This window comes from Carettochelys insculpta, chromosome 27 (assembly GCF_033958435.1).
Source record: "Carettochelys insculpta isolate YL-2023 chromosome 27, ASM3395843v1, whole genome shotgun sequence".
Taxonomy (NCBI): domain Eukaryota; kingdom Metazoa; phylum Chordata; order Testudines; family Carettochelyidae; genus Carettochelys; species Carettochelys insculpta.
Genome location: NC_134163.1, coordinates 16700451 through 16726688, shown reverse-complemented (window position 1 = coordinate 16726688; position 26238 = coordinate 16700451). Strand labels below are relative to the sequence as shown.

General features: G+C 43.8%; 1 protein-coding gene across 3 annotated transcripts in view; it reads left to right on the top strand.

Annotated features, from left to right (window-relative positions):
* The window catches only part of SIN3B (SIN3 transcription regulator family member B), a 35583-nt gene extending 23927 nt beyond the window's left edge, over positions 1 to 11656 (top strand). For 2 of the 3 annotated variants that reach the window (XM_074977987.1, XM_074977986.1), the window contains 9 exons: positions 720 to 958; positions 2568 to 2751; positions 3136 to 3730; positions 4348 to 4517; positions 5529 to 5702; positions 7002 to 7094; positions 7382 to 7476; positions 8370 to 8574; positions 8929 to 11656. In XM_074977987.1, the coding sequence (XP_074834088.1) occupies positions 720 to 958; positions 2568 to 2751; positions 3136 to 3730; positions 4348 to 4517; positions 5529 to 5702; positions 7002 to 7094; positions 7382 to 7476; positions 8370 to 8574; positions 8929 to 9159 (1986 nt within the window). In that variant the 3' untranslated portion in view covers positions 9160 to 11656. The remainder of the gene's footprint in view (positions 1 to 719; positions 959 to 2567; positions 2752 to 3135; positions 3731 to 4347; positions 4518 to 5528; positions 5703 to 7001; positions 7095 to 7381; positions 7477 to 8369; positions 8575 to 8928) is intronic. The other variant, XR_012642618.1, reaches the window with a different exon arrangement.
* Positions 11657 to 26238: the final 14582 nt, after the last annotated feature.

The window sequence follows — 26238 nt, the reverse complement described above, 5'->3', positions numbered from 1 at the left end:
CTGCTTAATATCTATGGCTAATTTTTGCAAATTGCAGCTAGATGTGGGTCCAAATTTGATATCTAAAGCCCTGCAAATCTGTGGCCATCCACGGTGGATGCGGATATCTCCAGAACATTTTTGCAGCTCAGAGGCAGATACAAATCTTGTATCCAGTCAGGGCTCTGTTTAATAAACTCTTCTTGCCGTGGCAGTCCCGTCCCTTCCTTCTCCTTTAGCTGTGTGTGGGCTTCCTTTTCCAAGGCTGCTTTTTTTTATCCTTTTGCTCAGTAGTGGTGATTGCTTTGTGCTTCTCAAGTCTGGGCAAGGAGGTACAAACAGCCTGTCTCCACTATGTGCATCAGGAGAGGGAAAGGTTTGAAGAGCTTTACATACTGTCCTTTTCATGCAGTACCTTTAAATGTTACTGTTGGGGTAGAGATGATTTTATTTCTAAACACAGTCTTTCTATAAAACAGTTATGTGGTCAGCTGCACCACAGCACCCTGCTTTGTCAAGGACCAGTGCAGCACAAAATAAGCCACAGGGAAAGCTGGGGAGCAATACTACAATTGATCTTACTGGTGGAGTGCTCCACCTAATGAGAAGTTTCACTGGAGCCTCCAAGCACCCCAGCCAATGGATACTGAAATACAAGTACAGATCTGAGCTTAGGAAAAGAGTGCAGAGACCAGCTGCTGAGCTGCTTCTCACATTGTACTGTTTGTGAACTTTAACAGTTAGATGTTGTCTTGGAAACAAATCTGGCCACAATACGTGTGTTGGAAAGTGTTCAGAAAAAGCTGTCTCGGATGTCTCAAGAGGATCAGGAGAAATTCCGATTGGATGATTGCTTGGGAGGAACATCAGAAGTGATCCAGCGCAGAGCCATCTACCGAATCTATGGTGATAAAGCACCAGAAATCATTGAGAGTCTTAAGAAAAATCCAGTCACTGCTGTCCCTGTAGTTTTAAAAAGGTAACACTCATCATTTCTATGAAATTAGCCAAAGTAGTCTTTCAAATCTTGTTGTTACCTATTTTCATTTCTTAGGATCCTAACATAGGACAGAGGTGAACAATTAATGTAATATCTTTAAAAAATTCTTCAGTATAAAAGGTCACAAAAGTATTAACTTTTAGCCTCATCTGAGAGTATCTTGAACAATACAAATTATAACAATACACTATTGCTCTTGCATTAACAGTGTGTATGTTTGAGTAGACCGTAGCCCACTGCAAACTTTGATGTGTAAGATGGGGATGACTGCAACAAGATTGCTGCTTCTCCTGCCACGGAAACAGTTGTGTTGTTTTCAAGCATTTTATAAGTAAACCAGGCTATTTCTGTAACTTCCTGAGGCTTGACTATTGTTAGTTTTAGATTGAATTCCTTCTCAGATAGCATTCTGCATTAATTTAGACATCTAAAATACATTTTAAAATTAAACTTTTTTCATATTCTCCCTTTGTAGGAGGCATTATATAGAAAATGTTTATAGACGAATTGAAAAACTTAGTAATTAGGTAAAAGGTTTCAGATACCTTTGGTATTAAACCACGTAAGTGTTTAAATTCAGTCTGTAATAAAGTTTGTTATACATTATTTCCCGTTCATGAGAATCAGCTGTTTCATCCCCATCCCCAACCTTATGAACTGTTCACATTTGCACACTATTGCTCTGAAATGGAGCCAAGACAATGGCTCCCTTGATATGGTTATGTTCATCCTTGGCTTTTTGAGAAAAACTCCTTTCTTCATTAAAACGTCTCTTAGTCCCATTAAGAGGGAAGGGAGGATATTATTTTTTGAATGTATGAGATTAAGTGGATATGCTATTTTGAAAGACACTTTGGAATAGATTGGGTAGAAAGGAGATTTTCCCCCCCCTTTTTTTTTTTTTAAAAAGGATCTAATTTTTCATCGAGTTACAACTGAAAAACAGCTTCATGGATTAACCCTTACTGAGAACCAGCTCATGAGTTAATCAGGTTGGATTGCAAGCTCATACTGATTTTTCTCCTTCAAATTGCAATTAAAATTAAGCTATTCACCATGTATTTTTTAAAGAAAATAAAACAGTCCCACCCTCCAGTTGTTCTCTTCCTGGTGTCTGGGCTCTTCCCTTAACCCTAACTGCCAAGTTTTCTGCTTTGAATCCTGGCTTCTGGCACCCAGCAACTTGGGACAGCTGCCATCTATGGAATCTTCACACACCACCCACTGTTTCTGGACTCTGCTCTGTCACAGCTGCTTTAGTGCCCATGAGGAAAATCTAGCTCTGCCTGTCATTTCTGGCCCATTTCCATTTCCCCAAATTTCTGGCTGGTCAGATGGAATCCTTATAGGTAAGACAGATGGTTAGGTAGTGCTCTCCTAGGATTCCAGAAGAAGGAAGGCAGTGTTCAGATGTTGACATCTGTACAATGGATTGCCTGAGTTTCTGGCACTGAAGCATTTTTTTTTTACTGCAATATTGTATGTTTCCAGCCATAACTATTTACCAAAGCCTCAGTAGGCTGCTTTTAAATATTGTGTGTGAATTTCTGTGGTGTGGTTTTCAAAGGGTCTCTTCTAAATTGTGAAGGTTGAAAGCAAAAGAGGAAGAATGGCGGGAAGCTCAGCAAGGCTTCAACAAGATCTGGCGGGAACAGTATGAGAAGGCGTATTTAAAGTCCCTGGACCACCAGGCCGTCAACTTCAAACAAAATGACACCAAAGCCCTGCGCTCCAAGAGCTTGCTGAATGAGATTGAGAGTGTCTACGATGAGGTGTATATGTTAACAAACAATTGACCCTGCCTGTTTATAATGTTCTGGTATGGTAATGCCCAGAAGTTCAGATCAAAATTGAATCCCCATTGCAGGAGGCTCTGTACAAACACAGAGGAAGATACCATACCTATCCTGAAGAGGTCATAATTTATGATGACGAGTGGGTGTAAAGAAGGCTCAAATATATATAGGTTGTAGATAAAAATGTAAGAGATACAGCATATGTAAGCCCATAAATATCACCTTTCTACACCTACCCTCAAGCCCAGCCATCAACACACGGCTGATTTTTTTTTTTTTTTTTTTTGTGTGTGTGTTGTGGTGGGAAGGGCTGTCGAGAATGTATTGGAAGGATCTTACGTGATTGTCTCTTGATTACAGCATCAGGAGCAGCATTCAGAGGGGAGAAGTGCCACCGCAAATGAGCCTCACCTCATTTTTATCTACGAGGATAAACAAATTCTAGAAGATGCAGCATCACTCATTAGCTACTATGTGAAACGACAGCCCACTATCCAGAAGGAAGATCAGGCAACCATTCGGCAAATAGTGCATCATTTTGTACCAGAGCTGTTCTTCTCTCAGCTTCCCGACCACAGTATTTCTGAAGAGTCAACTGATGAGGATAGAGAAAACCATCATGGACAGAACCTGGATGCTCCCGAGCTACAAAAGAAACACGTGCCTGGGCCTCCAAGCACCCCTCTAGAGGAGAAGGCTGGCTTCTGTGATGCTACTGCTGCTGAGCCTCACAAAACTCTGGATGATGTTTATAGTCTGTTCTTTGCCAATAATAATTGGTATTTCTTCCTCCGTCTTCACCAGACTCTCTGCTCAAGGCTCTTAAAGATTTATCGTCAGGCTCAGAAGCAGGTTCTAGAGTATCGGACTGAAAAAGAGAGGGAGAAACTCCTCTGTGAGGGAAGGAAAGAAAAGTCCAATGATCCAGCCATGGAACTGAGATTGAAACAACCAAGTAAGAGCATTCTGCAGTCTGGAAACTATTTTGTTGTTAGCATTGTGAGTGCCTTATGAAGAGCTGACTTGCATCCCACTCATTGGGACCAGCTGGCATAAATATGAGGAATATAGATACAGAAATATCTTCGCTATATGAGAATTATGGATTCATAACTAACATTACCTGCATGTATTGCACTAGGCTAGTGAGGGGATAACTTACAAGCCAAGGGACATATATTCATTCATTCAGACCTCCACAAACCTATTGGCTGCTGTATGATATATACCTTATGTTTTCTATAAGGTATTTCTAGAACATGGGAAAATTCAGCTATGAAGTGTCTTAGAATGTATTACTAAATTTAAAATACATGGGCATGCATGAGAGTTGAGTTGGGGCAGTGCCTGTTTCAGATAGTCTCACTGTTCTCATGGGGTCTTCTGTGCACTGTCAATGGCATCTGGAAGGATGTGGTTGGTGCTGCACTTTTCAAGTGTCTTGCTTTTGTCTACAAATATTCTTAGTGCCAAATGTCATAGATCTAGAGCATTTATCTCTTTTGTCCCCTACCTCGGGAGAACCCTCTGTCTCTTGTGTGCCATAAATGACTGCAGTTTTATGCTGTTCAGGTGAGGTGGAGTTGGAGGAATACTACCCAGCATTCTTGGATATGGTGAGAAGTTTGCTGGATGGGAACATTGATCCCATGCAATATGAGGACACTCTGAGGGAAATGTTCACAATCCATGCCTACATTGGCTTCACCATGGACAAGCTGGTGCAAAATATTGTCCGCCAGGTAATCATCTCTCAGATCGGCTTTTAGTGCTTCCACGGTGCAGTTGGTAAACACGTTCTTGTCTGTTGAAAAACAGGTCTGTCAGTGTGTATGACAGCACTAGCAAAGATTAAAGGAAAAGATCTCAACCTTAGAGTGACACTTAATATCTCCTTTTCAGACAGGCATTCAGCTCTCCGTTTCCCTCTCTGTGTCTCCCTAGTTTAAAAGCCCTTATGGTTGCATTTGAAAGGAATTAGCAATTGAAAATCTAGGCATGTGGACTTGCAGCTTCTGTAAGCCTCAGTATTCCCTCTTAAGTTTATTAGTACCATTAGGATTACAAGATGTCCTCCAAACGTAACAATCCAAGATTTCTCCCCAGGTGTTTACACAGTTATTGATAATGGTAGGAAAAAGGCAGAGGAAGTAATCAAAGGAAATGTCTGTTGGTAAAAACAAGAGAAAAAGCAGTTTGTGAGCTGAAATTCCTTTGAATAGTTAATTTATAACAACATGTTTCATTGATTTCTCTGCTGCCAACAAGTGCTGGAGGGGTAGCAGTGTTAGTCTGTATCCACAACAATAATGAGGAGTCCTGTGGCATCTTAAAGACTAACATATATTTGGGCATAAGCTTTTGTGGTTAAAAATCACTTTTTCAGATGCATCTGACAAAGTGGACCTTTGCCCACAAAAGCTTATGCCCAAATAAATTTGCTAGTTTTTAAGGAGCCACAGGACTCCTCACTGTTTCTGCTGGCAACACTTAACTGTCTCCAGTCAGAGACATTGGGAAGCTTTGATTAAGTGTTGTTAGAGAATTCACACACAGTATTATCAAGCTGTCCATTACCTGTTTAGTGACAACATGTTTAAACAAATAATTTAAGACTTGAAGACCCCTTGCTCCTTCTGTTCCATACATTGCAAAATGGGAGAGGGGAGGCAGAGGTAAGGAAATTATGTGGGTTGCCTCAGACTATAACACTCTTGTTTGAAAGTTGCTGACCCCTTTTCTCTTAATAACAGCTTCATCATCTTGTGAGTGATGATATCTGCCTGAAGGTTGTAGAGCTCTACTTGAGTGAGAGAAAGCATGGTGCTGCTGGAGGCAACCTATCCTCCAGGTGTGTCCGGGCAGCCAAGGAGACCAGTTATCAGTGGAAGGCTGAGCGGTGCATGGCAGATGAAAACTGCTTCAAGGTGAGAGCTTGCTTCAGGAGAATTACCTGAAGCAATGAGGAGGCAGTGTGTGATGGTGCAGCCAGTGGCAGGCTGACGCTTTCCAGGTAGCCTAGCTTCCAAAAGATGAGCCAAGTTACGTTACTCAGAGTCAGGGGAGTCAAATTTATCTCTTGGATCAGACAGCTGGGGAGTAATCTTATCTTTGTAGCTCCTAGCCAAGGAGGCTGTCACCAACTGCCTTACAGCGTTTTTGCAGCAGGTTAAGGAGACTGGTTCTAAGGGGACTAGTGGGAGATGGGAAGGCAGAGGGAGTAAGTAGATGTTTATAATAGCCAGCACGGGTGATAACCAAAGCTTTGGGCATAGGTTCTCACAGTAAGGATCAAATTAAGAGGAAAGCCTTGCAGACAGCATTTAGCAACAGTTTGGACAGATATTAGCAAGTGCAAGAGAAGTCCAACATAACGTTGGGTGGTAAAGAGGATAGTGGAGCAACTGTCAGTCTTGGAGGGTGTAGCCAACCAGGCTCAGGTTCCCCAGAAATGAGGCTGCACCCAGAAGGTGAGTGCTATATTTGGTTTATTGAAAGCGCATGACACCCGCGACGGGAGCCCTGGAGATGCCGCAGTCACCAGTGGGGGAAAACCCGACGCGTCGGAGCTTCGCTCAGGGAGAGGCTCTGTAACAGGCCTCCTAACACTAACTGATAAAGCTGAACTCATTAACATAAGATTGCCTAAAATTGCCTATGCATTTCTTATCACTATCTCTTGTGGCCTACTGCCAGCGTAGCCTTGAAGTCTTGGCAAGTGTGCCTTGTTCTGCAGTAGTTCCCATGGCAGTTATTTTGCAGCTTTTCACCTTGCACAGACTGGTCTGTTTAGATTCTCCTGAGGATTCACAGAGGGGTCGGACTGCACTCTCGACCGTTACAATGTCTTCTCGCACCCTACAGAGGGTGAAGGGTCAGGAAGAAGGATGGAAGTTTGCTTTGATGTATTGAGTTTGAGAAGCTACTATGCCAGGGTGATCGGGTGGGCAGAGGAGCAGGCTTCACAGAAGGAGGGAATACCCAGGGCAAGGGGACATCCAGATAAAAGCAGTATTGAAATTCATTAAATTCCCAGGAAACAGAGTAGAGGAAGGGAGAAAGTGGCAGCCAGAACAGCCTACGTTTCTCTGTGGCCAGCCATCAGGGTGTCATGTTGTATATTCACCTCCTCTCCAGACTGTCAATCAACTGGATTTCCTTGAAAATTCATCACACTGATCTGCACTGCTGCTATGTGACATCCCCTGCATCTCCCTTCATTACAGGTAATGTTTCTTCAAAGGAAAGGGCAGGTGATAATGACCATTGAGCTACTAGACACGGAAGAAACCCAAACTGAAGACCCTATGGAGGTTCAGGTAATTGAGCCACAGGGCCTATGGAGTCATCTTTGTGTCATTTGTAAAGGAGGGTGCCAGGAATGGCTTATTCAGGACAACGACTGTATCTGGGGTAGAACATGTGGAGGACTGTGTATGTCCTTCATAGAAGTTACTGATACAGAAGTGGATTTAAATTCAAATTGTCTTGGGGTGGTTGGGTTGGGTACAGGGAGCTTTAAAAGCATCCTGGATTTATGCTGGTAGGGCAACTGAGAGTAATCTGACTGGGGAGATATGACTTGGAAATGGTCTTTCTTGTATAGCACTTGGCTAACTACATGGAACAATACGTTGGGGTGGAGGGCGTCCCAAACAACCAGAATGATGGCTTCTTACTGAAACCGGTCTTTCTGCAAAGGTGAGCTCTCCCACTTCCCTATAGTCTTGCCCACAATAGCTAGTTCTGCTACTACCCTCTGTGTTGAGATTATTTTGGTTCTATTCCTGCCCTATGTGGATGAGTCCCTTAAAATTGTATTCCTCCTGCACCTTCCATTCCTAACACCTTAAAATGAATATGCAGGTTGAATCTCTCTCATTTGGCACTTTCAGGACCTTACCGATGCCAGATGAGAGAATTTGCTGGACAATGGTGGGGTGGGCTTGGGGGGGGTGTCAATATTTTCTAGCACATTACCAACACTTCCACTGCTTACTGGGCTCTTAGAAGACATTTTAGGGGTAAATTACAACTAAATAACAGCACAGAACACTAAGATCTGGGACTGGTGTCCGTAAACAAACTTTATGGGACCACAGGAAACTTGGCCACACCCATGATAAGTGGCCATCCAGATAACTAAAGTCATGCCAGATTGTGGAGTTTGCTGGATGAGAGAATTCTGGATTAGAAAGCTTCAACCTGTGTTGTACCCACTGTTTCAGGGAAATATAGGCATCTCTTGGGTACAGGTTTGCAGCCAGAGTTTGGAGAGCTGCACAAGGGCATTTAGGGCATCATTCAGGTTTTCACATAGTACAGAACATACAATAAAGAAACAAGATTATGACTGTCTCCTAAGCAGTCCCTCTTTTGGGGGGGGGGGGGCATTTAACGCGGAACACCTTCTGTACTTCATCATTAAAGCATACCAAGTGAGAGGGTTAAGGAGATGATCTGGAAGCAAAGTTCCTGGGAAGAGCCAGTCATAGGATCATGAACTTCATGCTCTCAGCTTTGGTGACTTAGGTGTGTGGAAACTGAGTAGCCAGGGATTTTAAATTATTTCATAATATTTGGTTTTGTCCTAGGAACCTTAAAAAATTCCGCAAGTGGCAATGCAAGCAAGTGAGAGCTCTGCGGAGTGAAGTGAAGAGCTCCTGGAAGAGACTGATCGGGGTGGAGAGTGCATGCAACATGGACTGCAGATTCAAGCTTAACACTCATAAAATGATGTTCATCGTGAACTCTGAGGATTACATGTACAGACGGGGGACTCTCTCCCGAGCCAAGCAGGTGCATGTCCTGTTATACTCTCAACAGCTCAGGCACTGGCAGAGATGGGGGAAACTCGATTTGTGAGACCTGCAGTGACAGGAATCTTGTGGCTGAATTCCTGCAGACTGCTCCCTGGAGTTACATCTCCACATTGGCTGAAATAGTGGAGGAACTGGTAAATGCCATATACTGTAGTTTACCATGCAAGCTATACAGGAAGATAGTTCCATGTAAGAAGCAGAAGCCTCTAGAGGCAGGTACAAGGGATATGTGCTCCCTGGTTGTTTTAAAGCATGAATATGTCAGTATCTAGAGAGTTGAAGATTTAATCTTCACCATGAGCCTTCAGTGATCTTTTTGTTCTTGTCTCAGGTACAGCCCGTGGTTCTGCTCAAGCACCACCAACAGTTTGAAGAGTGGCACAGCAGGTGGCTAGAAGAGAATGTTACTATGGAGGCAGCAGAACTGGTTCAAGACTGGCTAATGGGTGATGAGGATGAGGATATGGTCCCTTGCAAAACAACTTGTGAGACGGTGAATGTGCATGGAGTCCCTGTGAATAGATACAGAGTCCAGTACAGTCGTCGTCCAGCCTCACCGTGAGCAGAGACAGAACCATGTGACTATTCCAAGCAGGAGCTTTCCTGGCAAAACAATTTTACTCTGAGAATAGCAGTGGGAATGCAATGTATGTATTGATATTTATCCAAACAGCATTTTACTTTGGGTCATTGTGTATTTATCATACGGCATAGAATTGTCTTTTAGCCGTGTAATCCTCCAGGCCATGTTGTCATGCAGAGAGCTAAAGCCGTTTCTGAGAGGGCTGTTAGCATTGCTGCTCTGTACAACAGCTTTCTAGCTTCAGGCCTGCCATAATCAGCTGGTGTGGAAAAGGCTGAGAAAGGTGGGCTGGTTACGCTGGGGGTGCTGAGTACACAGCTCAAGAAGAGACACCAGTGGCTGCTGCGTTGGAGCAACAGAACAAGCTGGTCTGGCTGCCTGCAGTGTGGCCAAGTGAGCTGTGTGCTCTAGCCAGTGTAGAGGATGACAGGTGTTAGAGCTGACACTCGCAGCTATTTCCTCCTTTTGAAGTGTTTGATGTTTCATTTCCCTCTGCATTTTGTGCCATGTCTCAGTCTGCAAAACTTCTTATAACCCCTCAGTGCTGGTGGGCCCAGAGCACCTGGCATAGATCACTTACTTTGCCATGGGCTGTGGGTTTTCAAATGCATTATCTGTTCGTTCTAATGAAGCTATGAATGCCATGGGCATAACTGCTGCTGAGGTGGAAAAATGCCAAATCCTGAGACATCAGGATGGAAATGAGACCCTTGAATTGTAAAACAGCTAGGTTGGCTAAGAGTTTCAGAGCAGGTGCTGATCAGAAATGCTGAGCAAGTAAGCCCAGGCACGTCCTTTATCTTTGCGGATAATTCAGTATTTGGCTCCCTTATTAATCTTTACAAAACTGTCACAGTGCAATATCCTGCCTTCTCATTTCAGGCGCTGCTTGAAGCTGGAGATAAAATCCATGAGGTGGTTTGGGGTTTTTTTTATATTTTGCATGCTGATTGACAGCCTTTGAAGACTGTGTTGCAGGCACACAGGTTTCCCTGTGTCTCTCCAGGATTCCTTCATAATGCTGCAGTAGTCACCCATACAAAGTGGATCAATAGATGGAGCTCTTAAAGCATTTTCACATTGGCTTAGAGAGTTTCCTAGATACTGCTGTCTTGCTGATGTCTCTACAACATGCTCTTTTGCAGCGACACACACAAGTGTGTATACAGGGGAGGATTCTGTCTAAGTGTAGCTAAACTATTCTACAGGCACTGTCTGTGCCTTTTCCTGAACTCTGCCCTCATCTCCACCAAAAAACCCACCCAGCAAGCTCTGAACCACACAGAACTCTACATTTATCTTCTGAATTAAACATATCAAAAAGGACTAGAAAGTTCAGAGTCAATGCAGCCCTGCAACACCATCCTGATTTCAATTGTGTATTGCAGGAACTTAGGACTAGCACATAATCTTGTGTAAAATACATGGTGTCATGACACAAATCTAACTTTTTTTCAATCCTGACTTTGAGGTCTCTGGGCCTTTTGCATCTGTTCCTATGGTTTGGTTTTTATGGTTATAATTTCTGTTGGACCCAAGGTGCAGCCTACGGGAGTTATGCTGTGTTTTACCCCCACTGTATTAGGTGTCTCACATAACAAAAGAAGAAACAGGACATGTGTACATTTCACCTAAAACTACCATTTGTTTATTTTTTGAAAGAGAATCTGTGATTGGGAAGCAGCAAGACTGACCTTTGTGGCCACATGCACATCTATTGTCAGCAGTGTGGCTTGCACCATGAACCCAAATTCTCATTGTCCAGGGCTCAGCTGATTCCAGTGACTGGAATAATAAGATTTTTTTCAAAACCCTTGGTTTGTTTGGGGTAAGGGATAGAGCTCCTTAAGAGGCTGGGGTGGGTCTGACTAGTCCAACAACTCTTTTGCCTCCATACATCCTTCAAATTCACCTCAGTTTTACCCAACTCTCTGCTGTCCCTCAGCAGAGATGATGAACTGTGCCAAATTTTGTTACAGTTTTGTGATACAGACAAATGTTTACTAGAAAGTAGGTTGCAAGTTGTGGCTTAAAATGCAATTAATTCCAAGCCTCACAGGGTTCAGAAGGCTAATGTGAACATCGACCCCGGTCAGTCTCCCCAAAATTTTTAAGTGTACTTCAGAAATTTTAAGCATCCTTATTTTGTAAACCTTAATTTATAATCTGAATGGATTAAGTGAGACTTTCATCCTTTACAAAACTATTGTCTCAGATGTGATAGTAGCAAATGATGTGAATGAAACAAATGAGCAGTGCCAGTGTGTTTGAAAGCACCCTGTTAATGTTTGAGATTTCAGCATTTGAATGCTGTGTATCTTCTAGCATGAAATTGATTAAAGAAAGTTTGTTCTTCCATTTTTTGAAGGATCTTTGCTTTGGGGCTTGTAATTGCTTTGCCAGCTCTTTGAATGTAGTTTTTTTTTAATATTTATTTGCACATTCAAGTAAAATAAAATACTGATTTTCAAAGTCAGCAGCTCTGATTGTGTTCTCACTGTGTTAAGCAAATTTAGCGCTGGGGACAGCCTGGAAGATTGAAGTTTCATTTCTAATTATAGAACAGCCTGATAATAAGCTGTAAAAATATCTTTAAAGGCAGGTGCAGGCCAGACAGTGCCATCTTAGGATCTGGACAGGTTTGCAATCAGCTCCACTTCATAGGGGCCAACAGGCAATCCTTAAGGGAAACAACTTAGTATCTTGTGTTAGTTTTGAGTGATGGAGAAGCAGCAAGACCCTCTAGTTTAGTACCAGTGTCAACAATTCCCTTTATCTCATCTATAAAAAGATTGCTTCTCTGGATCTGACTAACTTTTGTATGTAGTAGCTGGTGTCTTGACTATTTTGACTTTGCTTGGTCTACCTAAAAGGTTTAGACAGTGCCATTGTTTCTGGGTTTCATTTTCTAGTCAGTGAAAAGTGGAGACATTTGTCTTTAAATACTCTGGCCAAAATGTGCCCTTCACAGAGAGCTGTGGACATGCAACCCATCTAAAAATCAGGCCACTTCTTTAAGAAATGATCAGGTGATCTAAGATTAAATCACACAAGCTTGAAAATCTTAGCTATTGTCTGCCTGAATGAAACATCCATGTGAAAAAAGGCTAATGCAATCCCAGTATGCAGCAGGCCAAGGTATTTCCAGTAAAAATATAAAGAGTTATTACCCTTGTACAAGATGCAATGTGTAATTCTGATCTTCAGTATTTAAGAAAGATCAAAACAGGAGCCAGGAGTAGAAATGAGCTACTAGGATGATCAGAGGAATGGAGGTCCTGCTGTATGAGAGAAGACTTAAGGAGCTGCTTGTTTAGTCTAACAAAGCAAAAGCTGAGTAGAGATGTGATTATACTCTTGTAACTATATCAGTTGGATAAACACCAGGGAGGAAGAGGAGTTACGTCAGCTGTGTGCCAACAGTGGGTCAAGAACTTATGGATATAAACTGATGGTTGACAAATTTAACCGTTACGTTAGGCAAAGTTTTCTAACGAGTGAAGTTCTGCAACAACCTTCTAGTCTACGGGAAGTAGTGGGGCAAAAAAACTAACTTCAATACTGAGGTTGATATATTTATACAGAATGTGGTATTAAAAGGCTGAACTACAGTAAATGGCAGCTTCTCTGTAACGAAATCTTAAAACAAGATTTGAGAACATATGTAACTCAGAGGTTACTATTACAGATGTAGGTTGGTGAGCTATTTTGACAGCAGGCCAGACTAGACCATCGTGATGGTCCCTTCTGATCCTAAAGGCCAAGCCTACAAATCACAAAACAAATGTCCTTTGGCCCACGTGGCTATCCATAGAACCTCTCACCTTGCATTTATAATAGTTTTTATCCTCAGAACACCACCACAACTTAAAGTACTTTTGGCTTCATTTTACAGACAGGGACCAAGGCATAAATTAGTGACTTAGACCAAGGCCATATAGAGAGTCTGTAGCAGAGCAGAGAACGGCTCACAGGTCTATTGAATCCTTGGGCTGGATCATTCTTCCTGATCAGATATGGCCATTGCCACATATCTGATATTGAAGGAACAGACTAGAACTATTTTAAGTATCAAAGCTTTTGATACAGTCTCTCACAACATTCTTGTCCTTAAGTTAACGATGCATGGATTAGATACTTGGATCATAAAATGGATAGAAAGCTGGCTTGACGGTGGAGCCCAACAGGTAGTGGTCAGTGGTTGAATATCTGGATGGCAGTTGGTTTCAAGTGGAGTGCCGCAAGGCTCAGTTCTGGGGCTGGTGTCATTCAACATCTTTATTAATGACCTGGATGAGGGACTGGATTGCACACTCAGCAAATTTGCGGACAACACTAAGCTAGGAGGAGAGGTAGATATGTTAGAGAGTAGAGATAAGATTTAGAGTGACCTGGATAAATTGGAGGATTGGTCCAAAAGAAATCTGATGCGGTTCAACAAGGAGAAGTGTAGAGTCCTGCACTTGGGACGGAAGAATCCCAAACATTGTTATAGGCTGGGAACCAACTGGCCAAGCAGCAGTACAGTGAAAAGGGACATAGGGGTTATGGTGCATGAAAGGTTAGATATGGGTAAACAAGTGTGCCCTTGTAGCCAAGAAGGCTAACAGCATATTAGGGTGCATTAGGAGGAGCATTTCAACCAGATCTAGAGAGGTTGTTGTCCCCCTCTATTCGATAGTGGTGAGGCCACATCTGGGGTATTGTCCAGTTTTGGGCCCCGCAGTATAAAAAGGATGTGGATTTGCTGGAGCAGGTTCAGGGGAGGACAACAAAAATGATTAAGGGGCTGGAACACATGACTTATGAGGAGAGGCTGAGGGATTTGGGCTTATTTAGTTTACAGAAGAGAAGACTGAGAGGTGATTTAATAGCAACCTTCAACTTCCTGAAGGGGAGCTCTAAAGAGGATGGAGCAAAACTGTTCTCAGTGGTGTGAGATAGCAAAACAAGGAGCAATGGTCTGAAGTTACAGAAGGAGAGGTGTAGGTTGGATATTAGGAAAATATACTTCACCAGGAGGGTGGTGAAGCACTGGTGTGTGTTGCCTAGAGATTCTCCATCCCTAAAGTTTTTTAAGTCCCAGCTTCACAAGGTCCTTCCTGCCTGGGATGATTTAGATGGGGTTGATCCTGCTTGGACTAGATGACCTCCTGAGGTCCCTTCCAGCCCTAGGATTCTAAGTTCCTCTCTTTTGCTATGTATTGTAATAGTTATATATTCTACTATTTCCTCATCTGAGCAATTGCCTTTTACACTATAAAATGCTTTAAGAGTAAATGTCACTTGGCTGCAGTGATGCTGTAAGCCAGATCATCTAGGATCTTTCAGATCCTAAAAGAGAAACAAAGTATATAAGGTAAGTGTGCTATGTAATTAAAGAATTTTCCCATCCAGGTCCAGTCTGCTTGGAGCCCATCTCTGTAGTCCAGTATCTGGGAGCCAGTCGTACTCTTCTGCAGCTCCAATTGTGTAAAATGAAATGAGTTCAGCCTTCCTGGAACCTGCCTGCTCGCCATTTTGTTTTCCAGTGTAGACTGCCAGGACTGTGTTAGAGCTAAGCAAAGAGAGCCTGAGCTGGGGCAAAGAGCCCATGAGAGGGCACAATTGCTCCATGGAAAAGCAGCTTTTCAAAGAAGTTTTTTTTAAAAAGATTCTGCAGAACTCGCTGAACAAACCACTTTTTGTTTGTAGCCATACTCACATGGTGCTAGGTGCTGTACAAACTTGAGCCGATCCTCCCTCCCTGAGTACTTACAAGCTAAAGTTAATCTTTTAAAACAAATAAAACAGGCATTCAGTAAAGTTTCTTCAGTTTATATATCTTTGGAACATGTGCTTAAAGTTATTGCAATAAACTATAATAATGAAAACAACTTGTCACCTCTGGACTTCCCACATTCCTGCATAACAACAGAAGTAACTTTTTTCCCTAGCTCACAAAAGAATTAAAGTGTATATTTTCAAAGGAAGTGGCAATGATGTGACCCAGATCTGACAGGAGTTTCCTTGACATCATTCTCCCTATTTTACTTGCCATGACAAAATGGAAATGTTCTTTTTTGTTCAGTGTATCATCTGCGAGGAAGCAAGCTGTTTTTCTATTTCTCCTATAGATAATCCCTTGATGCCAAAACTTCATGGGATAATTTGACAACCTATCACCCCTCCCTGCTCAAAAAAAAAAGGATGGTGCCTTTGAGGACACAACATAGTTTATACAAAGGCCTCCTCTGACAAATCTTGGCCATCTTGCAAAGCAAATGTTCCCCAGGCTCCAAGGGCGGGAACTGGTCCTCTGAAGGGACAGCCAGATGCTGACATCATCCAGCGCAGTGTGATCTTTTACGATAATCTCATCAAGTGAACAACTTTAACTTGTTCAAAAATACTTTTCTTGATAGTTGAATGAAATAAGCACAAATTATTTTCCAATTCAAAGAAATGAAAAACGTGTAAACATATAAGCAATAAAATAAAGGAAGTAGCTGGCCTGTGTTTAATACTCTGCTTTTTATTTTAAATTTTCCTGTACTATAATCTACAAACACCTAGCAGAGAGCATGAGCCTCTGAGCAATCAAGAATGACCTAGAACCTTGCTACTATAAAATGGCCTACTCCTTCATGCTCAATAGGGCTATGTCTACACTAGCCCAAACTTTGAAATGGCCACACAAATGGCCATGTTGAAGTTTACTAATGAAGCGCTGAAATGCATATTCAGCGCTTCATTAGCACGCGGGCAGCCACGGCGCTTCGAAATTGATGCGGCTTGCCGCTGCGCGGCTCCTTTTCTAAAGGACTCTGCCTACTTTGAAGTCCCCTTATTCCCATGAGCAGGTGGAAATAAGGGGACTTCGAAGTAGGCGGGGTCCTTTTGAAAAGGAGCCCCGTCGGGACGAGCCGTGTCAATTTCGAAGCGCCGTGGCCACCCGCATGCTAATGAAGCGCTGAATATGCATTTCAGCGCTTCATTAGTAAACTTCGAAATGGCCATTTGCGTGGCCATTTCGAAGTTTGGGGCTAGTGTAGACATGGCCTAGATCACTCAATGCAATGCCAGCTGACTTTTACTCAAATTCAAGCCCTGCCAGCTTGCACTTGTTATGTAACAGTTAGAGTTTGGTCTGGCAATCACAACCTATACAAATGCTAATGGTTGAACCCCAAATGGCACCTCCTATGCATAGTCTATGCTGTGAAGAAATTCATTTAATCTGTAAATGACTCTCGCAGGGAGAGATGCCCCATCCCAAAGGCCTTGTGTTGACAGATGGGAAATTGACCTGCATGACTATTCTGGAATAATTTGCCTCCTTCAGATGGACACTGATGGAACAATTACTCTGCTTTGCCACCAGAGGATTTACTCTACAATAAAGTCACTCGTTTTAGAGTAGAGTCCAATCAGGAATTATCCCACCATGTAGACAAGTCTAAAATTTGTGAGCTCCACCCAAGGTAAAGGACGCTGGCAATGAAAGAAGGGCTTTACTTTTCTTAGACATTTGTATTAGGGTAGTGGCCAGATGTCAATGCTGAATAAATGTAAATGGCAATGTCTGACACAAAGAGCTGCCACCAGAAGCCAGAGTCTTGTGGGTGTTAAGCTTATTGTGCATTGTCTGCTTGAGTGTTAGCTCTTTGGCTAGTCAGGAGCAGCAATTACTGTTGTTGCTGCACTTTTCATGAGGCGAGGGTCACACAAATTACTGGTGATCTGTAGCCTCAATTTTTACAACCTTTAAATACCCCCCTGTTTGAACACCCTCTGTTGGCACCTGAATGGGTTTGTCAGGTCAAACTGAGAACACAAATGGTAATTTACATTGCTAATCCTGTTTCTTTATCAACATCTACTAAACTAGAGGAAGAAGCAAATTCTAGCCAGGAAATGCTAAGGGAACAGCAACAATCCAGTGGTGACCTGCATCCTGCGTCTGCTTCTTGCTTATAGTGGAAGTATCATTTGAAGGTCTCTCTTTCTTAGACAGGCTGTACTGGTAGGCTTGGGGACTGTACTTGGGATCCAGATGCTTTGAAAAAGATTTGGTAGTCATGTTAATTACCTGAACATGAGTTTACAGCAATACTATGGCTACAATTCAACCCTTGAGTGCTTAGAGAGGGGAGTCTCAAGTAGGAATGGAGAGGCTATTTTGCTTTGGGCTGCAACTTCTGCTGAAATACTGTGTTCAACTGGTGCCTCCAGTTGAAGAAGGATATTGAGTCATTGGAGAGGATTCAGAGACAACCCATGAGAATGATTAAAGAATAGGCCTTATAAAGGCACTCAATCTATTTATCTTCAAAGGAAAGATTGAGTGACTTGCTTAGAGTCTCTACATATCTAGCTGGGGAACAATTTCATAATTGTCTCTTCAGTCTAGTGGCAAAGGTCATAATCTGACCTAATAGTTGGAAGTTGAAACTAGACAAATTCAGACTGGAACTAATGCACACATGTATAATGGTGAGTAGTTTACTACCAGAATAACTTGCCAAGAGTACAAAGGATTCTCTAGCATTACCATTATTAAAAAAAAATCAAGATTGGATTTCTATTTATAACAGTCAGCAGTAGCTTCTTGTGCCATGTGGTTCCAAGTTGGATGTGACTGACATTCAGCGGCTGGTGAAGGCAGGGCCAGAGCTGCATTCATGGAAAATATGAGGTTATGCTGATGCTAGTGGAAATAATCCACCCTGTTGAATGTAAAGTCATGGAGCTGTCCCTAGAAATCTACATTATAACCATCATCTTAGGTTTGGGCAGGTACTATCTGAATTGAGATTTCTACCTTAATACCTAATGGTCTCAAACTTACATTCCCTGCAGACATGAAATAGGGGTCTTCTTGGGCTGAGGAATACCTTTGGTTTCTGCCTCCAGCACTAGAGCTGCAAAGCTCTTGAAAATCTGGATCTAGGATAGCCCCTTTTGTGTAATCTTCAATAGCTCTACAATCCCTGGCCATCTGTACCCTTTTGCCCCACCACAGGCTGGGAACACTTGTGGAGGGTGTTCATTGTACCTGGAGATAATCAACTGCACAATACATTGCCTTAAAAATCAGATTTGTTGTCCCACAGATGAGGATCACATGACTGCCACTGCATGGAAACTGCTTGTCATTGTAATGTTCAAACAATCTGTTCTGCAGCTAAAGCAATTAGTAACAATCCCCCCCAGCATCTGCAAAGTAAAATATACAACAGTTAGTAACCTCTCCCTGTTCCATGCCAGAGACCTGGTCATAGAAAGTAGGACTGTGATTTGCACACTATCTGAACTGGTTATGCCTAATTTTTTGCATACACTGTGTGGAACAGATCCTGGTTGAGGCATGGAAAGTATGTGGTCACATGACTCATTCTGTAATGGTTCTCAATTCCTGAGAGAAACACAAAAGCAAAATGTCTACCATTGCATCTTCCCTGCCCAGTGGAACGGCCCCCGCTAGCTACACTCTGCCCAAGGATGTGGGAATATGGCAAAAGCAAATGAAACAGAATAATTTTCACCTTGAAATAGAGGAATTTCATAAACAGCAGCCAGGTTTGGATTTGCAGCCTTCACAGAAGAGACCATTCATAAGCAAACCAGAAACAAATGTGCCATCAGTTATATTGCCAAACCAAATTCATAGCGCCTATTGCTCGAACTGCAGCTCCTGTGCTTACATCCTTGTTGAGACAGGCAGGCAAGAACTCTGTGATGCAGTAAATGTCCTCAACCATCCACTGCTGCCCAGAAACAGAGTCCCTGACAGTGAGCTACCCTCCTGCTTTGCCCATCCATGTCTCCCTGGAGAGTAAAGTAGTCTTGCTGAGGCTTTGGCCATTTTTGTGTCCAGCAATCAGGACAGGGGCTGCATTTTATCTAAGATGTGGGATGAGTTGGGGCATCAGTCATGGATTTGGGGTAAGACCCTAGCAGAGCACAGCAGGGGAGTTGGGGGAGGTTTTAAAGTACTGAACAGTGAAAGCGCTCAGGGCTCAAGTAGCAGAGGAGGGTGAGGACTTGGGAAATACTTGGTGGGAAATGACTGGATTGCATGCTCTGGCAGATCCCCTCAAAAGGGCCCTTAGGCAGCTGTCAATACGTGAAAAAAATTGGCCTCCATCACAGTACTGTCACCATTTGCACAGTAATAGCATTTTGTTCTGCCAGACCATTGCTTAGCAGGGAAGAGCTCTCTCAGGTCTCCTTGCAGGTTGCTTAAGTAATGGGACTCTGGACGTGCAGTTCCTTTCTAGCGGAAATCATTAGCATTCTGCTTTATCTCCCCAGCTCCAGAGCCAGCCTGTGACTCCTTGTCAAGCGCTATTTCCTGTTTGGTGGGGCTGCAGTCAGTATTCCTGACAATTATCAGGGGAAGCACAAATCCTCCATCAAATGCTTAGGTCATGATGTGGGGCTGTTTATATTTGACAGCACTTGGCACTGGAGTTGATGTACTCAAATGAAAATAGCTCATTCAGTTCATGCAAGGTGTTTTTTTTTCCCTCCCCCCCACCCCTGTAAATTGCTTCAGTGAACTTAGGAAAGGGGCCAGGGAGACCAATGTGTCCTCTTTAACTCTGGAGCAGGTAAAGATCTGACAGTAGCAGGCTGACTAACCAGAATGACCCTGGCCTGGGAGCCTATCTCACATAGCACTTGCCAAATACTATTAATTGCCCTGAAAAGAGACTGCAGTCCCAATAAAACCAGAGCTGGCCCTGTGTGTTGCTGGGCTGGTTTGTGATCAAGGCTAGGCCCTACCTTTCCTGAGGCAACCTGCCACTCTGCAACCATCATGCATTTCAAAATGTTGCCTAGGGCTGAAGCAGGCCCCGTGTGTAATGGATGTCACTGAACCACCAGTAAATGTCATGAAACCAGAGGAGACAAAACTCCATGGCTAGTGTGCCATGGGCAACAACTATTTTCTCCAGGTCTGGGGAAAAAAGCTGGGAGGTGCAGGAGCTGCCAGGGGCTGTTGAGCAGCATTCCTGTAAGATGAGCCCCAGCACAGATTCAGGTCTACACAGCTGATTAATAGCACACCTACAGTTAGAAGCATGTTTTTATACTGGTGGTGCATGTCTGCACATGCCTCAGTGCACATAACAAAATTTATTCTACCCTGGATGGAAAAAATTAGAGGGAACCCAGGTGTTGAGATATTGGATCCTGTTTGTATGGGTTTATATTCTGCACTGACTCTGAAGAGGCCATACTCTTAAATTCCAGGAATATTCCAGAGCTGGCCCAGACTGGAGCACTGTCATGGAGGGGTATAAACTGTTCAGGAAGGACAGGCAGGGAAGAAAAGGAGGAAGAATTGTGATGTATGTCTGAGAGCAGCATGATAGCTCAGAGCTCCAGTATAGAGAGAAAAAAAGCCAGGTGAGAGTCTTTGGGTTAAGCTGAGGCAGAAGCAACAGAGGCAATGTTGTGTTTGGTGTCTGCTGTAGACCACTAGATCAGGTAGATGAGGTAGGTAAGGATTTCTTCAGATAATTAAGTGAAGCTTCCAATTCACAAGGCCTGGTTCTCATGGGAGACTTTAATCACCCAGACATTTGTTGGGAGATCAATACAGCAGCACACAGACAATCCAGGAAGTTTTTAGAGAATATTGGGGATAACTTCCTGGTACAAGTGCTGAAGGAACTGACCAAGGGCCACGTGCAGCTTGACCTGCTGCTCACAAACAGGGAAGAACAACTAAGAGAAACAGAAGTGGATGGCAACCTGGGCTGCAGAGATCATGAAATTGTAGATTTCAGGATTTTGGCAAAAGAAAGAAAGGTGAGCAGTAAAATACAGACCCTTGATTTCAGAAAAGCAGACTTCGACTCCCTGAGAGAACTGATGGGCAGGATCCACTGGGAACCCAATACGAAGGGGAAAGGTGTTCAGGAGAACTGGCAGTATTTTAAAGAAGTCTTATTGAAGGCACCAGAACAAACCATCCTGATGCGTAGTAAGAAAAGCAAATGCACTCATCCCTCGCTATATGAGCACAATTGGTTCCCAAATTTCTGCTCATAGGCGAAAACTCATAAGAGCAACACTAAATTCCCATTAAAATACATGTACAAGTCTCTGATTCGTTCCAAGTGCTCGTAACTTGGCAAAGGGGTAGCAGCAGGTGGTGCTGCTTTTGAAAGGTAAGTGAACCTTGGGTTTAGGGGAGATTAGGGATGGTTAAAGGCTGGGGGCAATTTGGGGTCATGAGTGGGAGGTAGGGTTAAAACCTGGTGAAAGGTTGGGTCCTTGTGGCAGGTGGGGGAGTTAAAGCTGCTGTACATTGGGTCCGCAGGGCGGGTGAGGGGTTCAGTCTGCAGTGAGTTGGGTCCATGGGGAGGGGGTTAAAGCATGTATTAGCGGGGGGAAATTCACTTATCTAGTGAACAAAGGTAGGTACATGTGTCCCTTGTTTTAATGAGTACTCCTAAATAAAGTACTCATTTAACAAGGGACAAGTATGGCAGGCAATCAGCTTGGCTTACCAGGGATATCTTTGGTGAGCTTAAACTCAAAAAGGATGCATATAAGAAGTGGAAACTTGGACAGATGACTAAGGAGGACTATAACTATATAGCTGGAGAATGCCAGGGAGTAATCAGGAAAGCAAAAGCAAAATTGGAATTGCAGCTAACAAGGAATGTGAGGGGTAACAAGAAAGGTTTCTACAGGCATGTTAACAAGAGGGTGATTAGGGAGGGTGTGGGGCCCTTACTGGAGGAGGGAGGTAACCTGGTGGCATGATGTGGGAAGTGCTCATTGCTTTTTCTGCCTCTGTCATCATGGACAAGGTCAGCTCCCAGCCTATGGCACTAGGCAATGCAGTATAGGAAGGGGGTGGGCAACCCTTGGTGGGGAAAAAACAGGCTGAGCTATTTAGAAAAGCTAGAGACACAGATCCATGGGTCTAGAGGGAATTGGCAGAAGTCATTGCAGAGCCTTTGGCCATTATCTTTGAAAATTAGTGGAGATCCAGAGAGATCCTGGATGACTGGTATCTAAAAGGGTGTCATAAGGAGGAGGGAGAAAACTTGTTCTTTTTGGCCTCTGAGGATAGAACAAGAGGCAATGGACAAACTGCAGCAAGTGAGGTTTAGGTTGGATATTAGGAAAAAGTTCCTAACTGTCAGGGTGGTCAAACAGTGGAATAAATTGCCAAGGGAGGTTGTGGAATCACCATCACTGGGGATATTTAAGAACAGGTTAGATAGATGTCTATCAGGGATGGTTTAGACAGTACTTGGTCCTGTCATTGGGGCAGGGGGCTGGACTCAAGGGCCTCTCGAGGTCCCTTCCAGTCCTAGTATTCTATGATTCAATGATTGGAAAAAAGGCAAATATAGAGCCCATCTTTAAAAAAGGAAAGGAGGACAATTCAGGGAACTATAGACTGGTCAGCCTTACCTCAGTCCCCAGAAAAATTATGGAGAGGCTCCTCAAGGAATCCAGTTTGAAGCACTTGGAAGAGGGCAAAGTGATCAAGAGTAGTCAACATGGATTCACCAAGGGCAGGTCATGCCTGACCAAACTGATTAGCTTCTAAGATCAGGTAACTGTCTCTGTAGACATTGGGAAGTCCACGGATGCACTGTACCTTGACTTTAGCAAAGCTTTTAATAATTTCCCACAACATTCTTGCCCGTAAGTTAAGGAAGTATGGATTTGGATACATAGATTGTAAGATGGATAGAAAGCTGGCTACATGGTCTGTCCCAATGCCCAATGGGTAGTGATCAGTGAATGGCTCAATGCGTGGTTGGTTGTCAGTTTCAAGTGGGGGGCCCCGAGGATCAGTTCTAGGGCAAGTACTGTGCAATATCTTTATTAATGATCTGGATGAGGGGATGGATTGCACCCTCAGCAAATTTGCAGAAGACACTATGTGTGGGGAACAGGTAGATACATTGGATGGTAGGGCTAGGGTCCAGAATGACCTTGACAAATTGGAGGATTGAACCAAAAGAAATCTGATGAAGTTCAACAAGGAGAAGTGACTGAAGAATCCCAAGCATTGTTACAGGGTGGGTGACGACTGGTTAAGTAGCAGTGCAGCAGAAAAGGACCTCAGGATTATGGTGGCTGAGAGGCTGGATAAGGGTCAACAGTGTGCCCTTATAGCCAAGGAAGCTAACAGCATATTGGGGTGCATTAAGAGAAGCATTTCCAGCCAATCTAGAGTGGTTATTATTCCCCTCTATTTGACATCAGTGAGGCCTCATCTGGAGTATTGTGTCCAGTTCTGGGGCCCGCAGTATAGAAAGGATGTGGATGCACTGGAGCCAGTCCAGTGGAGGGCAATGAAAATGATTAGCAGACTGGCACACGTGACCTTTGAGGAGAGGCTGAGGGATCTGGGCTTATTTAATCTGCAGAAAAGAGAAGAGAAGAGTGAGAGGTGATTTGATAGCAGCCTTCAACTTCCTGACGCGGGACTCTAAAGAGGATGGAGAGAAACTGTTCTCAGTGGTGACGGATGGCAGAACAAGGAGCAATGGTCTGAAGTTACAGAGGGGGAGGTGTAGGTTGCATATTAGGAAAAACTATTTCACCAGGAGGGTGGTGAAGCACTGGAACGCGTGACCTAGGGAGGTGGTGGAATCACCATCCTTAGAGGCTTTTGAGTTCTGGCTTGACAAAGTCCTGGTTGGGATGATTTAGTTGGGGTTGATCCTGCTTTAGGCATGTAGCTGGACTAGGTGACCTCCTAAGGTCCCTTCCAGCCCTATGATTCTATGGTTAGAGTAATCTGAACCTGCATTTAACTTTGACAATGAGACAGAACCCTGAAGCACTAAAAGCTGGAAATCCCCAGCATTGTTTCGCTGACATCAGAAATGACTCTTCTCAGACTTCACAGCACAGTGAAACAAACCCCAGAGCACAGATATGGCTTGTGATCTAAGAACCTGTTTATGGCCATCTGGCAAGGCAGTTATTGAAATCTCACGACTTTGCTGTGTACATTCTCGTTTACCAATAAAAGTCATGTGACATCTCAAATTAAATAGACTCCCATTGGTTATTAATTTAACCGTAAAATATATATACAGATACAATGTAAAAAGTCATGTGTGTGCTCTGAAAACATACAGCCAGCTATCAGCATCCACAAGTATAAAACAGGTTTCTGTCACTTGAGATGTTTATGTACTTGCCTCGTTGTCAGTATGTAAGTGAAGCATTGCAAACTATCACAATAAATGCCTATTTGTGTGTCAAGTAAATGAAGAGATGTGAAGTCAATAAGAAGGTAGCACATAGGAAAAGAAAAGTTTTTATCCTGGCTGCCTGCGAAGACAATGAATTTTGGGGAAGCGGGTATTTGCAGAAGACAAAGAAGAGGTTATCCTCTCATCTTGCAAGCAGGAGGTAAACACGCTGCACATTTACATTAACAGAAATGTGATCTCAGCCAACCTATGTGGAAAACACCGAGGAAAACTTTGGCTCAGATAAAACTTCTTTAGACAAGAGGTTAGCCTGTTAGTTTAGTTTCAGCTCCAGAAAATGTCACAATTTAATTTCAAATGTAACAATGTTTCCAATATCCTTACTATAGCCTGAATCCGTAGACTTTGGTTAATACTGCAACCTGGAACTATATTTACTGTGAAAACAGCAATGTTTGTCACCAAAGTGCTGGTACAGATCTGGTATTTTACAAGCTGGTGTGTACTGTTCCTTTAAGGACAACAGACTTGTATCTTTGTAAGTGTTCTATGGATAAGGGGCTGGACAACAGGGGGTAGGCCGATTATTAACCTGCAAGGCAAAGTAAGGGCTGTCATAGCGCAGAGGACTGTACTTAAGTATCTAATACACAGATGGTGTTAAGCTGACACCTGAGACAGTCCTAGAGGGGTTTAGGGCCTGGGACAACCCCCCTTTCAACCTCAGGCCCTGCCATCCATCTCACCTCTTCCCACCTCTGTGCCACCCATCCCCCTAGCCCCCACCCGTGCTCTGTTCCTACCACACCTCTTCCTGCTCCTGCTTCATCCCCTGCCCATACCCATTCCCTCCCTTTCTCCAAGCCCCCTCCCTCAAGCAATGGGGCCTTTGCTTACCTTTCCAACCCTTTACTCACTGGGGATGGCTGGAAGCAGGGTGACCTGGCCCCAACATGCTCCCAAACTCGTCAATTCACTTTCCACGGCTGATGAATGCAGGGAGCAGTTCCACTCCTTCCCCCATGTCCTTTCCCCTAAGCAATGTAACTGGAAGCCTGCGGAGTTATCATAGAATCATAGGGCTGGAAGGGACCTCAGGAGGTCATCTAGTCCAGCCCCCTACTTCAAACAGGATCAACCCCTACTGAGTCATCCCAGCCAGGACCTTGTCAAGCCAGGACTTAAAATCCACCACCTCTCTAGGCAACGCATTCCAATGTTTCACCTAATATCCAACCAACACTCCTCTCTCTTTGAGTGGGCAGGGGCTGAGTCACTCTGCTTCCCACCACTGCCAGTGAGTGCAGGGGTGAACTTGACCACTGATGCCAACACCAAGTCCCATGCTAGTCCCTTGGGCCAAGGGGCGACTGGTGCCTGTGGGGGTGGGCATGTAGGAAGGGCCACTTAGGGATGTGGGGGGAGCTGCAGGGGCACCCATTTAGCAATTAACTCTTTGGTGGGGGCATAGAACAGTGGTATACCTCCCAAGTGCTACTAAAAGCCACCTATTCTTGGGCCAACCCTGGGTCCCACGAGGTTCTTCAAAATGCAGGGTCCAGAGCAGTTGCCCTGAACTGTCCTATGGACGAGACAGCTCTGGCTGCCATCCAGCTAAGCACCCCCTGGTGGCAGGGGCTAACAAGCAGTGTTGCCTGTAAGCTGAGTGCTTGGGTGGCTGCCTAGGAGAGATTCAGGTGCCACCCAGATAATTAGCAGAGGGGCCCAAAGCCACCTACATTGGCAGCATATGTTTCTACTGGTTGTTCACAGCCACACATGCCTTGGTGCACATAATTTACCCACAGGTGGAAAAAAATTAGAGGGAACCCTGGTAATGAAGTGACTCAGTCCTAGGAACCAAGAA